Genomic DNA, 15,992 nt, shown 5'->3' on the forward strand with positions numbered 1-15,992 from the left:
TTGTAATTTTTTTGTGAATTAAAAAACTGAAACATTTTTTTCCTTTTTTATATATTTCATATATAGGCTGTTATAGACGGCTGTTTTATATACATAAAAAAAATATAATATATAGAAGATAACTACCCTAGAAGTAGAAGGGACTATCTGCCGGTCAAGTGGTAAATAGTAAGTCCATCTATCCATTGTAAACAGTCCATAAACAGTAAGTTGTTTGTTTTTTTTTTGTTAATACTATCAAGTAATTTAAAGGAAAATCATTCTATAGGATGATAAGGCCTAGTTGTACCATGCACAGGTTTTACCTTCTTGGTCATCGTAGGCAGAGGCTGCAAGTTTCGCTTAACCAGACACTCCAGAATGGTCGATTGCAAAATACCATAATCATGTTCAGGGATACAAACCCCAGGGAATAAATCAGACAGGATGCCACTATACACGCATAAACACAAAGGAGACAGTCATTAACAGGTAGTGATCACTTCATCTGATCTCTTGTGTTGTATTTCTTATTCAAGGGGGTTTAAGTCATAATTATTTACCCAAACAACAGTGCATCATCTGTGAGGAACTTTGGGAGGTTGGAATCTCTCAGGGCTCTAATAAGTACAACGTCCTCACTCAAATGGGGGTTATCTCTCTTTAGGGATCTACACAGACAGGCAATCCAATGAATGAATGAATGAATGAATGAATGGATCGATAAAAAAAAGGTGCATATCACAAAGTATTAACATGAGATGCATTGTGTATTTACTGCTCTTCCAAAGCTCACAGTGATCAAGGGGTTATGCACTGGAATTGAAGTTATGACAGTTTAAACTAAACATGTAAATCTATTAAGTAGTTGCTGTCAGAGAATAATTCATTCATTTGGTTAATAATAACGATTTTGAATTGGTAGATATTAAATTCATTAAATTATTTAAATTACATTCAAAAAAGGGATTCACTTATAGGGATGAATATTAGTCTTTTTCTTCTCCTATAAATATAAGTAATGCAAGCAAACAAGGGCAAATGATGATTTGACAAAAATATGGCTGATTTGCACATTTTCAGTTTCCAAATCAGCTGATGATTCAACATTGCATTAGTGATCCTCCAAACAAGTATGATTAATCATAAAGAATTCAGTAACGATAAGACATTACATTATGCAATGATTATGAATGAGATTCAACTTGAAGTGAGCTTAGGCATAGGAGCATTATCTAGGAAAAGATATTAATCACAGGCCATTTACAACTATTTCCTATATTTTACCTTATGAGCAACAACTGGGAGCATAAAAGGAAAGAACGGCTGTCTTATGTAATTTTAGCCACTTCATGTACCCTTACTTTCATCCAGTTTCGTGGAACCGAATAACCTTGGTGAATCGGTTTTGCCTTGCCCCAGCTCGAAAAGCAAAACTCATTCTTTTATTGATATGGTTTTATTCGGCCTGTAGCTTTAATTCCTGATATCTTGAAAGGCTTTTTAAGTAGCAGCAAAGTTAGGCCTTAGTATCTCTTGAGAGAATAGCAATGTAAATACATCTACTTAACCTTCTATCCATTTTGCATTTGGCATAAGTGCATGCCCATCACGCACACGCACACGCACGCACACACACACACAACACACACAACAGAATAAGAACATCAGCCCTGGAGTTACACAGGGGTACAATGACTTAATAAGTCAATCTGAAAAAATATAGAACATTTTCCAAACTATAAAGTGCCCTCTTGAAAAATTGGGAATTCAATAAATCGAGGGACTTTCATACTGAAAGGCACTTGCAATGATATTGACACTCAGGAGGAAGAATATTTTTCTTTTGCTTTTCTCTGCAGTAGAAAAAGCATGACAGAATAGCACCATTTGAACACGAAGCTTGTGTCTACCTTCAGCACAAAGAAATCTATAAATCTAACACAGAAATGTCCTTTTTTTTGAGTAACCCTATAAATGCCAATAAGAAAATACAAAAAAAAATACTGTAACAGCAGCATACATTCTTGACAAAGATTGATCACTGATCCCCCCAAATTAAATAACAATAAAAAGATCCTTAACAAACATTTAGCTAATCGATGCAATTGCTAACTTCCAAATTTGATATTAGCAGTCACAGTAATCTGACCAGAGACTGCCCAATACTTAATTTTTAAAAATAAGTTCAAAAAATGACAACTGGAAAATTTGAATGCTATATTTATCCATTGTGGGAAACTGTTCTCTGCATTTAACCTATTATGGCTGAATCGTGAGCATTGGGAAGCCGTTTAGCCAGGGGGGGCGGATAGGGTTTTCTGTATCTTGCCCAACAGCACCATGGCAGACAAAAAGGGCTCGGGTATCAAACCAAGTATTTTCAGTTCTAAGGCAACCTGTGTCAAGCCCAAAGCCACATCAACCCTTTACATAAATATGTGCATTTGACTCTATTCATTATGGCAGGTCACGACTGTGGCTAAAATGTAATCTTGTCAAATATAAATACAGTGGCACAATATGTGGGCAGAGGGTATGACTGTGTGTATGTGCATGTGTGTACTGTACAAATGCTGGTCCTGCTGGGACAACCCTGCAGAGGTCAATGACCGTCATTTTTTTTTTTTTTTTCATCCAAATGTTTGCATATCAGTGTATGTTTGAGTATGATGCCCATATCGCTGACCCTGCCATGACCAGAACAGACTTGACAGCTCTCATGCCAAAGTCGTAATGGTCCTGCTGGGACAGTTGCTCTGAGCACAGCTTGTACATCTGGGTCATCTTCCTTGCCAAGGTCTTGCTGGACTCAAAACCCTCGGAGTACAAAATTACCTGAGGGATGAAGGGACACTGATTAAATTAGATGTAAAACAGATATACCATTTTGATGAAAACGGGGAATGTAAAGACAGAAGGATGTATACTTGCACAGGTAAAGGAATCATTACCTCAGCGATGAGTGCATAGTTTGGCACCATCATAGCAATAGGTCTAAAAAGAGCTTTAAGATTGTCTGGAAGTTCTGTTCTTCCAGCATAGCCTGGGTTCATTGTGATAAATGCAGCACATGTCATCACCAACTTGATCTCTCTTCCCTCAAACTGAAACCGTGACAACTGTTTGATGTATTAAGAAAAGAAAGTTACAAATCATGAAAAATATTTTGCCAGAATGTATTTGAGTAATCTTTGCTAATACTTTCTTCTAGGGTAATTTCATAAACTTGCTTGTACCTTAGCAGCTTTAGCATTGCGTATTGTTATGAGCTGCTGTGCAATGACTGACAGCACTTCAATGTCGATTCGGTTAAATTCATCAAAACAACACCAGGCTCCAGACTGAGCAAGCCCGCTGAAGAAGCGCCCCATCATCTGCAAGAAAGAAAGAAACTTGTAACTGATTGTGGTTAAGTCTAATCGATAACATATGAGACAAGGAATAAAAAAAAAAAGAATTAATGCATGAAACAATGCAATGAACATTAAGTCTGAGGTAAGACTCTCAAATATTATGCTTTCATGATGTTGAAGCACTGCAAGAATGTGACCGAAGGTAAAGTTGCATCCACAGTAACATTATGACTCATCTTATTAATAGTTAATTCTCCATTCTGCTTCTACAGGTCATATCCATAATCTTCTTACAAGCCAAAAAAAAAAAGGGGGGCAATTATTACAGATATGTGGACAAGCAGAAAGTGGCAGTAATTTTATTGTAAATCAACAGCTTGCCTTGAATCATTAAAATAAAACAGTAGCTACAAGGTTACCTGATAAAATGTACCCGTTGTAATGAATTGTTTTGGTAGAAAACAAATACATTTTTGAAATGCAACAACAATGCATGTTGCGACTCTGACAAAAAGGAATATCTAAATTATATTTCTTAATATGCTACTTGATTAACACGTTAGGTATGTGAAGCACATGTCAAATCAGAGCAGCCTCTTGTGTAATAGGGCTGGGGGAGAATAAATGAAGTCTACACATTTTCTTTCAGCTGAACTAACTGGAACCTCACTGTGGGGATTATTTGGTGTAAACTGGAAAGAATATGGAACTTCAAGGGTACAGGAAAATATATCGTCAATGAAAAGGGGGTACTTCAAAGATATTAAAAGTTATCAAATGTGAATATTAGAACAGCATATTTGGTTGAAGTTGACTCCGTCAAACTGTGGGACATGAATACGTGGGAAGAATAAGTACACAGAGCGATATCACAGTGCTTAGTAGAATTGTGACGTGGAGGGATATTAAGGTAAAGCATTGAGTTAAAATGTTGTTAATGCATAACTGATGTATATTAAATAGTTCTCAAACAGACTGACTTACACTATATCATTTCTACTATGTACATAACCTCTATGTCTAACTCTTAGAATTTGGGGGAAGTGGGAGATTCATATACAAATGCAAGACCATGTAAAAAAAAAACACAGGTTAGAAGCCTTGACTGCTTTTGCAACAGTGCCATCTGAAGGCACCAAAGAGGAGGCACGATGGGCCAGAGTACAGAGAGCAAGCACATGCCAAAGCAGTGAATTCTGACAGCAAACGAATACACGTTGAATTAAAAGACAATGAAGGCATATCAACAACATTAATAAAAATATGATAAGACTTAATTAAGTAAATAAATGAATAAAATCACAAACCAGGGACCATATATAAGTCAACAATGATACAATTTGATAAGCTGACCTTATAGTCAAGTCCATCAGAACAGTTGAAGACCACGCATTGAATGGCCAAGGCCTTAGCCAAGTCCTTAGTGGTCTCTGTTTTGCCGGTACCAGCCGGTCCAGCCGGAGCTCCACCCAGGTCCAACTGAAGAGCCCCCATCAGACACAAATAGCACCGATCCTGCACCAAAAAGACAAGGAAGGATTTAGAGCAAGATCAATTTATTGATGTATTAACTCAATTTAAAACCAAGTGTCCAAAAAAAATTGGTTTCCTGTCATTTTTTTCTTCAGTCTACAGCAGGAAAAATACTCAGCAGAGCACAAGAGCGCATAACAAGAGTAGTTATTCACAATTATGGTTGAGCTAAACAAACTAATATTGTGATTGAATGTCGAAATTTACTGTTCATCAGGAGAGAGGAAAGTATTAAGTGTTTCAATCCCGACTATATTTATGATTAAGTAAATCTTACAGATAATTTTGTACTGTGCTTGGAACTAACCCTGATGGCTAAGGATGCCCTCCTATTAAAATAATATATTAATACTATATAATATATATATAAGTTTATTAATGCCTTCAAAATTAGCTATACCCTTGGAATCATCATAAGATTCCCTATGAATATTTTGAAACAGGAAATTGGTCCTTGATTATGTCATTTCAACTATTCAACAAGTATTCCTATTAATGATCTTTGATAGGTTTTAGTAACAATTTTTCATCATATGAATGTTTATATTCTCATATCAGCATCTTCGAATTTACATTTCTGGAACAGAAGACAAGAGACAATATCAAGAGGTTCTATTCAGTGAATTATTGCTTTCACTTACCCGTGTTTTATACATTTTCAATCCCATTTCATTTTACATTTTATTTTATGAACATTTTCAAGAAGCTATATTGCAATGGCAAAACTGCTGGATGACGGTGTAATGAGGGCTTGCTGTGGTAACTGAATTGAACATGCTTTGTTGTCAAATACTATAAACGAATAACCTGGAACCCCGTTGCCATAATAATTCTCAAAAGGAACATAATAAGAATATGCATGTAATGCTTCTAAATGAACTCTTTAGCTAAGAGAAATACTTTCACCTCATAAATCCAAAGTTGATTAATAGGGCTTATATCTGCCAGCATGCAACTGAGTATATTAGTCGTATATTTGTATATTTTAAAGGCGATATGCGGATTTGCCTGTCTTCTACTCAGCAAGCCACTTGATACTACACAACTGTACAATGAACATACATATTACTATGTATTATCATTTTTATTTTTCACTTGCCAGACCAAACTCCAGGATTTGATCACTGTGAGGTAAAGGGTTGTGGATCTTTGTGTTTACATATATCACCACATGGATGTCATATGTTTACCGTAAGTGGCGTGATGACCAGCCTTGGACAGGCTCCCAAGTATTCATAGCCATATATATAAGTGGACAGAGCCATGGTGGCAATACAGGTGTCCATGTCATGATCCCAATAGTAACGTAACTGTCTCTGCCATTCAAAGTTAGTTCTGGTGTCGACCTAAAAAAACGAAATTAAATGAAAAGGGGAGAAAGAGAAATAAGGCATCTATCATTTTTTCATTAAGGTATTATATTTCTAATCTCAGTTGTTCAGATATATTGTAGTATACCTTCTGGCGGACTAGATCTGTGACAATGTCTCTGGCATGTACGTCAATGGTGATGAGGGCAGTGATAATATTACGGTGTAATTGTGGAAGTTTGCCTCGTACTAGTGCTGCCAGGGCATTCAGCCTCTGGGATCCAGAAAACACAAAATATTGAAGGATTAGTTTAATATACTTAAGCATAAAAGATCGATTTATCAAATTATGAATATTAGGGTAAAAGGTATTGTACTAATGAATGCAGGTTACATCAAAGTTGGTGAATTCAAATTCTTTCAAGGCAGCAAAGTGATCATGATCTCCCTCCAGGCAGGCGTCCATGTCCCTGCACCACATCATCTGAGAGATAGTCAGCACCACCTGGCGAAAAGATGAAAAGTACTTTCAAACTATAATTTAGAATTAGAGACCATCAGAAGAACTTTAGTATACCGGTAATGTTTTTCATAAGATGTTACTTTTTTTTTGAATAACCGCAGCACAAAAGGGACAGATGCCTCGTGATATACTAATGCCTGTGACTGTGTGTGTGTGTGTGTGTGTGTGTGTGTGTGTGTGTGTGTTGTGTGCGTACCTGTGATGGATGTCCAGCCACCACCCATTCCTCCCTCGATTTCACCTGGTAGTCTGCAATAGCAGCCTTGCTGAGGCGTCGCAGTGAGGTAAACATAGCCTCCTCCACCTTACAGAGCCAGTCCTCCACATTGCCTATCGCCTTAAGACCTTTGGTCAAACTCACCTACACTTGCAAAATACGAGAAAAGCTCAACATTAAAAAGTGAAAGTGTATCTGGACTGTCTTCTTTAAGAATTAAATATCTGGCTTCAATTCAAGTAGCTGATGTGGCGAAGGAATTCTAGGGCAGTAATTAATCCATTGAGCTTAAAATCGGTGGGTCCCATCAGGCACGGTGGAGGAGGAAGCAGGCAGTATCAGTTACGTTTCCAGTTGGCTCAGAAAGGATTCACAAAAGCCTTGTTGGTATAATTTATCAATGATGAATCGACTCGACTTACTTGAACGAAAACACAAACATACACAAAAATAAATGAAAACTAAAAAAACATCCCGATTGGAAAAGTATGAGTATGAGATATAATACATGAGACTGCCTCTGACTGGGCTGGATTCATCTGAGACACCATGCACATACTGAGGAAATGTATCATTTTAAACCAAAAGTACTAAATAAATATTGCGTTTGTTTTGTCTAGAGGATTGAGCAGAAAGTATTAGGTCTGTTCTAAAAACACGGTGAAAGGTTATAACATCAGTATGTCCAAGCGGTGAAATGCATATCAGCAATTGTCGGCCAGGTTGAGAAAATAAAATTTCGAACAGATCAATTTAGTTATTTGCTATTCAAGTAAATAACTGTCAAGCCAATAAGAACAGTGCAACAAATAAAACCCAAAGCTTGAAACTCTTTAAAATTGTCCGAAATAACTTCGGGAAAATTAAACAATAGTTTCCAATAGCACAGGGGTCGATTGTTTTGCATTGGGCAAAATAAGGTTTTATTGATTTCTTGCATTATTTGACAGTCTACTTTCTGTCCTAACCGTACAGTTTGTGGTCTAGTGATATTGATAAATAGAGATAGGCTGCATTTGCTGCCAAAATCCCTGGATTAATTGGTGCGTTACCTTAAACCCTGTTTTTCAAACTAGTTCTGGTGACGATTGTTGGACTTTGGGTAACAAGAGGAGTATAACTGAACCAGAGAAGATGGCAAAAGAAATCAGGTTAGTCCATGCTGACCTTCTCTCCCTCAGGGGAGACCATGAACAGGATGTCTTTGCTGTAGATCACCTCCTGTTCTCCAGTCGCAGGCACACCTCCTGCAGGAGTGGATGGTTGGCCCGGAAGTAAAGCAAACTCCAGGCATATAATTGCATCAAAACATTTCCGAAGGTGGGGCTGCACTGCCTGGGGGTTTCTTGTCTGGGCCAAAATCTTTAGCAGTTCATCATTGGATAGGAAGTAGAACCTGTGAGGGACACAGCATGCAGCATCAGACACATATTCTCTATTCTCTCTTGTGAAGATAAGTGATAAACAACTGATTTTACAATTGCAAAATAAGATTAATGAGTACGTCTAGAGTCAAAATAAAGTATAAAGTCCAAAACTATCAAAAAGAGGATCTAAGATGATGTAAATTCAGGTTAACTTAAAATCCCTATACAGATGTTTACCTTGGAAATATAACTCTCTTGGACTCCAGGTAGGCTTCAAGACACTTCTGGACCTCATCCAAGAGAACATTGTTTCTTTGAAAGGTCTCCAACAAATCTACGGCAAGTAAGAGGCTTCAGGGTTGATCTTGAATATGTTATTTTTTTCTACCTCTCACTTGCTTTTGTCGTATGTTACCTACCCGGCTGTGTGGCAGCTTTCAGGGCATTGGGCATCTTTTTGACCTTTGCCATGATCTCCTTCCAAGACTTGTCTACTTTGAGGAACATCTTAGACTCATTGGGAAGTTGCCTTTTAATGTCTGGGGCCAAGAAGATACTCTCCAGATACAACCAATTTCTTTGGCATGTCAGCCACTCATCCTAGGAATCCAGTTAAAAAAGAAAAGGAGAAAACAGTAGTGATGAGCCTGTAGTGGATGGGGATTATCTAGCAGAGGAATTCCAGAATGAAAAGAACTTTTACATTTTTTTATGTGACTAAAGTGCCTTATCCCATGCCTATACCTTTGTGTCACTGCATAACAGTTGCTGAAAATTAACTAGGTGTTAATATCCTTGTTGATAACTGTGTTTCTAAATAACGGCCACAGGGAGGAGCTGCCGTATAATATTGAAAGCCAGAGTAAATCTACATTTCAGTTTATCCAGGATTTGTCACTGCCATTGAACATTCATTCTGACTTCTGTGTTGTTATTATCTTTTTCTCTGCATTTACCAGGGTTTCGTTGAAGAGGTTCAACTGTTTCATCAGTTTGTCCACCCTGAACTTGATGGGAGCGACGTAGCGAGATGATGCAACCGTAGCCACATTGATAATACTGTCATCCAGAATCACCTTCAAAGGAAAAAACAAACAAAACAAAACCAAAAAAAGCACAAAGATGAAGAAACACAAAAACACAGTTATCTGTCCTGTGTGTGTGTGTGTGTGTTTGTGCGTGTATGTGTGTGCGTGCACGCGTGCGCCATGTTAAAACCTGGATATCATCTGTCCCTCCGAGAATGAAGACTTCTTTGGAGTCACCATGAGGCAGGACAGTGAACTCTGTGTTCTTCCATGCGTCCTCCACCTGCACAACTCATGACAAGAGCAGAGGTTGAACAGCACCGACACCACAAAAAAAATAGTGTTTCTAGCTCGGCAGGAAATAGACCGGATTCAATTTCCATATCTACATGAGGGGAAGGCCTTAATCAATAGATAAATATTTTTCCCTCCTCTCCACGCACCTTTGTAATAATGACTTCCACTGATGCCTCTCCCGAAGCCTGTCCTGACACCTAGAAAAGTGTTTACATTGTGTTAGTCCTGTTTATTCATGATTATCTCAAAAAGCCGTGGTTCAAAAACTATCAACAAAACAGTGGCGGATAGAAGATATAGTTTTGAGATGAAAACAAAATAAATATTTGGTCTAAGAACTAAATAAGATAAGATAAGATAAGATAAGATAAGATAAGATAAGATAAGATAAGATAAGATAAGATAAGATAAGATAAGAACAACTTTATTATCCCGAAGGACATTGTTGTGCCAGAGTTACAGAAAATATAACAGTAATAAATAATAAAAAGAAAAAGGCAGAATTAGAAATAAAAATAAACTATAAACTATAAAGTGTCTCAGTGAAACTATAAAGTGTCTTAGTAAACAAGTGACAAAACTATAAGTGTCTTAGTAACAAGTGAGGTAAGGAGTGCACAATAGTATGATAAAATAAGTAAGAGCAGACCTCTTGTATCTCTGTGCTGTAGGAAAAGATGTTTAGATCTTCTAAAACACCGAGAGTAAGGTCTTCCACGTTGAGGGAGCTCCCGACAACAGACTCTAAGGTCCTCCAGTGTTCAGGCTTCATGAATGGGTTACGCAGATCGGTGATGACAGGCAGCTGAAGGAAAACATGCAAAAGCATTATCTCTCTGAGCTAAAACAAAAGAATCAACTCAGAAATCAGCAATTCATGTATGCAGTCCAGACGGTGATGTAAAATGATTCCTGGCTGGATATCCGATACTCACCCTCTGCTTCATGTTTTCCACCTTATCTTTAAGACTTGGAACGATACTGTTGCTTGGAAGACCCTTCTCCAGCTGAGTGACATACTTGCCATATTTGTTAACCTGTGAGCCAAACTGTTCCAAATCGAGGTGCTCAAGATGGCTCTGTGGAATATGAAAACAGTGTAAAACAGCAAACAGTGTAAAATTAAACATGTCCAGACCCCAACATGGAATATTTCGACAGTCTCTCACCTGACCCCATCCCCTTTGTAAGGAGTCCCATTCCTCCAGAGAGTCCCAAAGCAGTTGCTTCAGCCTGAACTCTGCAGATAACTCATCCAAGGCATTAAACTTGCTCAACTCCATCTGGAGGCATCAAAAGAAAATGTTTTTGACAATCAACAATGACAAAGATCAACACATGACTGAAAAACATTTTTCAGCCCTCTTATACCACTTGGGGCTCAGACTATCATCTTGAGCGTGATCTTACAAAAACCAGATTGCCCAGATTTAGTTTTTGCCCTAATACAATAGGGACTAATACCAATACTTGAAATACTGGAAATTTTACAGAAAAAGCTGACATTTCCTGACAGGAAGCGAGGCTGAATATACTGTAAATTTGAGATGGGTCACAAACTATTTTGACTTTATTTCTATCAAAGGAAGGCATGTGAATTCAAAATAAATGACTGAATAACCTTGAATTTCTTCTGGTAGGAAACGCAGGCAGTGGCCTTGGCCTGCAGGTCATCTATGGCTATCTGGATCTCCCCCAGTAGGAGACGCACTTGGGAAGAATCGGCATCAATGTCTAGGATTAGAGGATCCTGGACATGAAAGATATTAAAAGCATGAGTAGAGCAAATAAACATGAACATACCATGAGCAACAAGATTCATTTCAAGATTCAACAAGATTCATTCATATTAGGCAACCTCATGCTAAATGTTGGGTGTCTTTATTTCCTTTAACACCAAATAAATAAAGTAATTTTACCGTTTTAGGGATGAATGCAACCAACCTTTGATTTAGCGCTGGTTTCTATGACCCCATTGGTCAACTCTTCAATGTCGTTTTGAAGAGAGCTGCAAAACTTTTCCATTTTGGAGTCTCTCTCTGCTGCTCCCTCGATGATGATGTTGTGTAATGAGTTAATAGATGGTTGCAGGGTAGCAAAAGCCACTACATCCTCTGGAGTAATGGGGACTGAATACATGTTTATCAGATTATGCATCTGGCAAACTATTTCCTGTTGGTCCTCCAGCACCGTAATCTGATATGTTGGAATACAAAAATAAATACAATGGGGGGGGTTGCAAGATGAAAAAGAGCACATGCTTTTTTTGGGGTCGTTGCAACCAAACCAAAACAAACAAAAAAACATAGCTAAACATGAACATCTTACCCTCCTCTGTATCTCATCCAGGAATGTTAGGTAGTTGGCTAACTCAGCAGTAGTAGAGGGCCTGAACTCTAGTTTAAACTTGGCATCACCTGCCTCTGCAATGAGTGCATCCAGCTTCCTCTTAGCCAGGTGAGTGATTAGTTCATTGATTACCTGGAACAGATGTTTAGAGCTAAGCAACACACTTCAACATTTTTTGCTATTATTTTATCAACCCGTCTATGTGGGGGAAATTGTTATGATAAAACATATCAAACATAACATAATTTTGTTTTAATCCATGTAGATATCTCATGTCTGTCTAATCTGTCCTGACCTCCAGACAGCGGAGGGGGGAAGAGATGAGCATCTCTTTCAGCTGTGTTTTATCCACAAGTAGTAATCCAAGATGCCTTCTCTGTTGGATAGCTAAGGCCTCCTTGTGCTCACTATGATACAATTCCAGTGCCTTTCCAAAAAAGGACAATTCTGTGAAATGAAGCAATCAACAAAAATAATTTTGGAAGATAATCACTGATTTGTTCTGTATGTTGGTACATGGATATATTTTGGGTAACAGTTTGTTTTGTGTGTTGACAGATGTGGTCTTGGAATTAAATGACACAACTGGGAGAAGATCGTTATCTTTTTGGAGGACTGTCAGTAATATACCTATATATATATATATATATATATTATATTTATATGTGGACATAAACTGGACTATGTATGCGGGCAAGTCAATCATTCTAGGTTTCCTAATATTGGCGTTTAGTGACAAATAAGCTAAAACAAACCTAATCTTGTAGCTTTCATATTGAGTGTGAATTAAACATCTCATGATTATACATCATATTTTCACAGAAACAAGATTGCCTCTATATGTTTGGATTTTACAAGCTAAGGAGTTTTGTTTATATGTTTATTCATTTTCCTCCTATATATATATATATATATATTATTATATTTGTGTGTATTTTCTTGAATATCAAAGCGGGTTTCTTGTCAAAAAAAATGCTATAAAGTGGCAGAATATTTTCAACATTAAAAATATAATACAATTTTCTTTAAGAAGTATATGAGTGAACGAGTGAACAAAAGTCATATTGATAAATTACCATGATCGTGTTGCCGTAATGCATCCAGATCCAGACTTTCGTTCTCCTTGTAAAACAAACGAAAATGCTCAAAAGTGAGGGAATACACTTTTGCTCCTTCAAATGCCAACCTGAGAGATTTCTGGGAGTAATAGAAAAACATATACGTAAGTGTGCATTTAAATACACAGAAAAATGCAATTTGATCAATTTATACAGTAACTTAAAAATACAAAACAATGCTGAAAGAAAATTGACCTTAATTTTTTGGATTACACTTTGATGGTGGCAATCCGTCTCAATAATAAATTGCAAACTGGGGCCATCTTTGTACTCTTGTTCGTAGGGTTCATATTCCAGTTGCTAAATATCGGCAGTAACACACAAAGATCAAGTTAAAAATGAAATTGTTGCAAAAAATAGATGTAAATTTGTGGTGCTGAATAAGCATGGCAGGGAGCGTCTGCACAACCTCGTCCTCTTCATTTTTTGTCAGAGAATAAAAATCTTGATCAGCTGTGAGCGCATCCACTGACATCACTGTGTTCTGGAATTGCCCAGTGACTTCTGCAATAGTTTCCTGTTGGAGAAAAATGAGTGGTTCACACACAGCAACTAGAAACAATCATATTTGGATCCAAATTAAGTAGTTAAGAAGTCTCCTGTCAAACCTGAAAGTTCTCCTCTGAGGGTTTGTAGGTCAACACATGGGAGTCCAGCATCAGTTCTAACATGAACATTGGTTGGCCACGTGTAGCTTCACACTCCAAAGACTAAATTAGGAAATACAAAAAGCAGGACTCAGCACTAGTATGTTTGCTTGTTGTGACAACACACTTTTTCAACTGAGAATAATCACGATCTATGTTTGGATTAAAGGTTTCAAGGGAGTTTGATGCTCTACCTTCTTATCTGCCCCCTCCTCAGTAGGGTCAGTGTCAGGCTGGTGGCACCAGCTTTGAATAACAGCACAGCTGGGCATTTGACCCACCTGCTCCTCCAGAACAGCTAGTAGTTTAGACACTGCGCTCACCAGTAACATGTGCAAGGTGCTGACAAGCATATAGTCGACAAGGCGAATGAAGCTGGATGGGGGTGAGAAACTGAGGGTTGGTGGGTTGTTTGGTATTGATGTACAACATTAAGACTTAGGATATTGGGAAGAGCAACGTGCTACAAGTATCGTCACATTGCTGCAGTCTTATCAAGTTTCTCATTGAAGTGTATGGTCTTCTCACATAATCTTTTTAATCTATTTTGAATGCAAATAGTCAAAACTTCTTCACAAGTAAATTATTATTGTCTGGTATATAAGTCATGGCGACTGAAATGAACTCAAGGAGACTACCCACCAGAGGAGACGTTTATAGAGGAAAGTCTTATTGACCTCGGATAGAAGTTTCAGTTTGCTTTGACCTATAACAAGCATGAAAAAAAACAATGAAACACCCAAATATTATTGCATGCATGTGTTTTAATGTGGATCCAACTGATCAACAAGTACGTACTTGGGATGTTTGATTTGTATTTATGCTCAGCTAAGTAGTTGCGACAGGCATTAATTGTGACATCCTTTACCAGCTCTCGAAATTTTTTCAGGTCACACAACACCTGTCAAAAGTGAACAAAGAGGTTTCAAAATTAGAAATTAGGCATAATTATAAAAAGGCATATAAAGGTACTCACATAGACACTTAAAATGTCCTTTTTTTAGTGGATTGACGGATCAGGAAGATATTTTTGCATAAAAGTGTGATTGCACCTCTTGTAGCTGCCTGAACTGGGTGTCCTTAAACTCCTGCAGTGTATAGGTGTGTTTCTTCTCCATGTGATACAAGCCTGAGGTACTGATTTCAAAACACATTTTCCTGATGTCTATCAGTGCTGGGCTAAGTGACTGCGTAAAACCAATAAGTACATCACAACAAATCAAAGACTTCAACATGACTCCAACATTAACAGAATGTGTTAATTTATGTTATGTCTTGACTGTAAATGATCAAAATTAAAGCATACCTGACTGACAAAGAACAAACTCTGTCGGAGAAATTCCCTTGCCATATGGACCTTCTTGTTGCGAACTTTTATGTGCCAGACATAGAAGGCTTTGAATATTTTAAAGCGTGCGAAAAAAGGTATTTGAATGAGCTTACAGTGCAGCTCATACTCCTTTTCCCACCGCTCACGGGTTACAATGTCGCACTCATTATGAAACACTGTTATCACATCTTCATTGCTGATCATCATGTAGTCATTCTTATTATACTCATGGTATTGAACTTTTGTAGTACAGTCCAGCTTTCCGTCTCTCTTGAGAGAAAAGGGCCACCTGAGAGGACTAGGGGTCGACATCGCGCTCTGTCCAAAAAACAAAAAACAGATCAAGTCCCTCATGCAGGCATCTCAACTAGCATTACGTTCAAACCAGATAGCAGTTGAAGTACATCAATAGGACAAAAAGTCAGATAGTCAATTGAAACACACACAAAATGACTCATTAGACCAACAGATAAATATTTTTGTGTTTCTAGCATACACTAACTTCAGTTGATAATTATGGTATCAGCAATTTAAATCCACAGTTGTAATACTCAAAGAGATAAATGAGATGATAATGTTCAATGATTTCCTCTCCTTGAAGAAATGTGTCACCGACCTTTGAGGTGCCAAGCAGAGGAGGCAGCTGGACAGACAGCTGCTCGCGGTGTCTCTGTGGCTGTTCTCTCTGCTGGGCAGAAGGCGTCTCAGTGTGCCAGCCTGGAAAAAACTCCTGGGTCTTTAAGTGTTTGGGAACTGGCTGTTTTCGGGTCACGCGCCTCTTCAGCACAGCCTAGAATAATTTTGGTTGGTCACGGAGAAGGTAATATTCATCAGTATTGCACTCAAGCACCATTTACCAATCTCCCATTAAAAGATTGTGATCACTATTTGTAAGATATCTTTATGTTGATTGAATCTTTCGGCCCCGGCAACTCATA

General features: G+C 37.8%; 1 protein-coding gene across 1 annotated transcript in view; it reads right to left on the reverse strand.

Annotated features, from left to right (window-relative positions):
- Nucleotides 1-15,992, reverse strand: part of dnah6 (dynein, axonemal, heavy chain 6) — a 53,760-nt gene that overhangs the window by 36,958 nt on the left and 810 nt on the right. Inside the window, exons 3-35 of the mRNA XM_086142206.1 lie at nucleotides 15,671-15,844; nucleotides 15,031-15,372; nucleotides 14,777-14,911; nucleotides 14,523-14,625; nucleotides 14,367-14,430; nucleotides 13,919-14,099; nucleotides 13,686-13,787; nucleotides 13,487-13,594; nucleotides 13,273-13,377; nucleotides 13,036-13,156; nucleotides 12,255-12,406; nucleotides 11,939-12,091; nucleotides 11,555-11,806; nucleotides 11,232-11,360; nucleotides 10,780-10,893; nucleotides 10,546-10,689; nucleotides 10,260-10,415; nucleotides 9,757-9,807; nucleotides 9,504-9,596; nucleotides 9,242-9,361; nucleotides 8,705-8,885; nucleotides 8,523-8,619; nucleotides 8,086-8,314; nucleotides 6,898-7,062; nucleotides 6,573-6,683; nucleotides 6,327-6,452; nucleotides 6,059-6,214; nucleotides 4,689-4,850; nucleotides 3,219-3,356; nucleotides 2,934-3,101; nucleotides 2,669-2,817; nucleotides 543-650; nucleotides 306-432 (exon numbers count right to left, since the gene is read on the reverse strand). Of these exons, the coding sequence (XP_085998332.1) occupies nucleotides 306-432; nucleotides 543-650; nucleotides 2,669-2,817; nucleotides 2,934-3,101; nucleotides 3,219-3,356; nucleotides 4,689-4,850; nucleotides 6,059-6,214; nucleotides 6,327-6,452; nucleotides 6,573-6,683; nucleotides 6,898-7,062; nucleotides 8,086-8,314; nucleotides 8,523-8,619; nucleotides 8,705-8,885; nucleotides 9,242-9,361; nucleotides 9,504-9,596; nucleotides 9,757-9,807; nucleotides 10,260-10,415; nucleotides 10,546-10,689; nucleotides 10,780-10,893; nucleotides 11,232-11,360; nucleotides 11,555-11,806; nucleotides 11,939-12,091; nucleotides 12,255-12,406; nucleotides 13,036-13,156; nucleotides 13,273-13,377; nucleotides 13,487-13,594; nucleotides 13,686-13,787; nucleotides 13,919-14,099; nucleotides 14,367-14,430; nucleotides 14,523-14,625; nucleotides 14,777-14,911; nucleotides 15,031-15,372; nucleotides 15,671-15,844 (4,716 nt within the window). The remainder of the gene's footprint in view (nucleotides 1-305; nucleotides 433-542; nucleotides 651-2,668; nucleotides 2,818-2,933; nucleotides 3,102-3,218; nucleotides 3,357-4,688; nucleotides 4,851-6,058; nucleotides 6,215-6,326; nucleotides 6,453-6,572; nucleotides 6,684-6,897; nucleotides 7,063-8,085; nucleotides 8,315-8,522; nucleotides 8,620-8,704; nucleotides 8,886-9,241; nucleotides 9,362-9,503; nucleotides 9,597-9,756; nucleotides 9,808-10,259; nucleotides 10,416-10,545; nucleotides 10,690-10,779; nucleotides 10,894-11,231; nucleotides 11,361-11,554; nucleotides 11,807-11,938; nucleotides 12,092-12,254; nucleotides 12,407-13,035; nucleotides 13,157-13,272; nucleotides 13,378-13,486; nucleotides 13,595-13,685; nucleotides 13,788-13,918; nucleotides 14,100-14,366; nucleotides 14,431-14,522; nucleotides 14,626-14,776; nucleotides 14,912-15,030; nucleotides 15,373-15,670; nucleotides 15,845-15,992) is intronic.

The sequence above is a fragment of the Fistularia commersonii genome, chromosome 35 (genome assembly GCF_037954325.1).
Source record: "Fistularia commersonii isolate RoL2024-O1a breed Wild chromosome 35, RoL_Fcom_v1.0, whole genome shotgun sequence".
Lineage (NCBI taxonomy): Eukaryota > Metazoa > Chordata > Actinopteri > Syngnathiformes > Fistulariidae > Fistularia > Fistularia commersonii.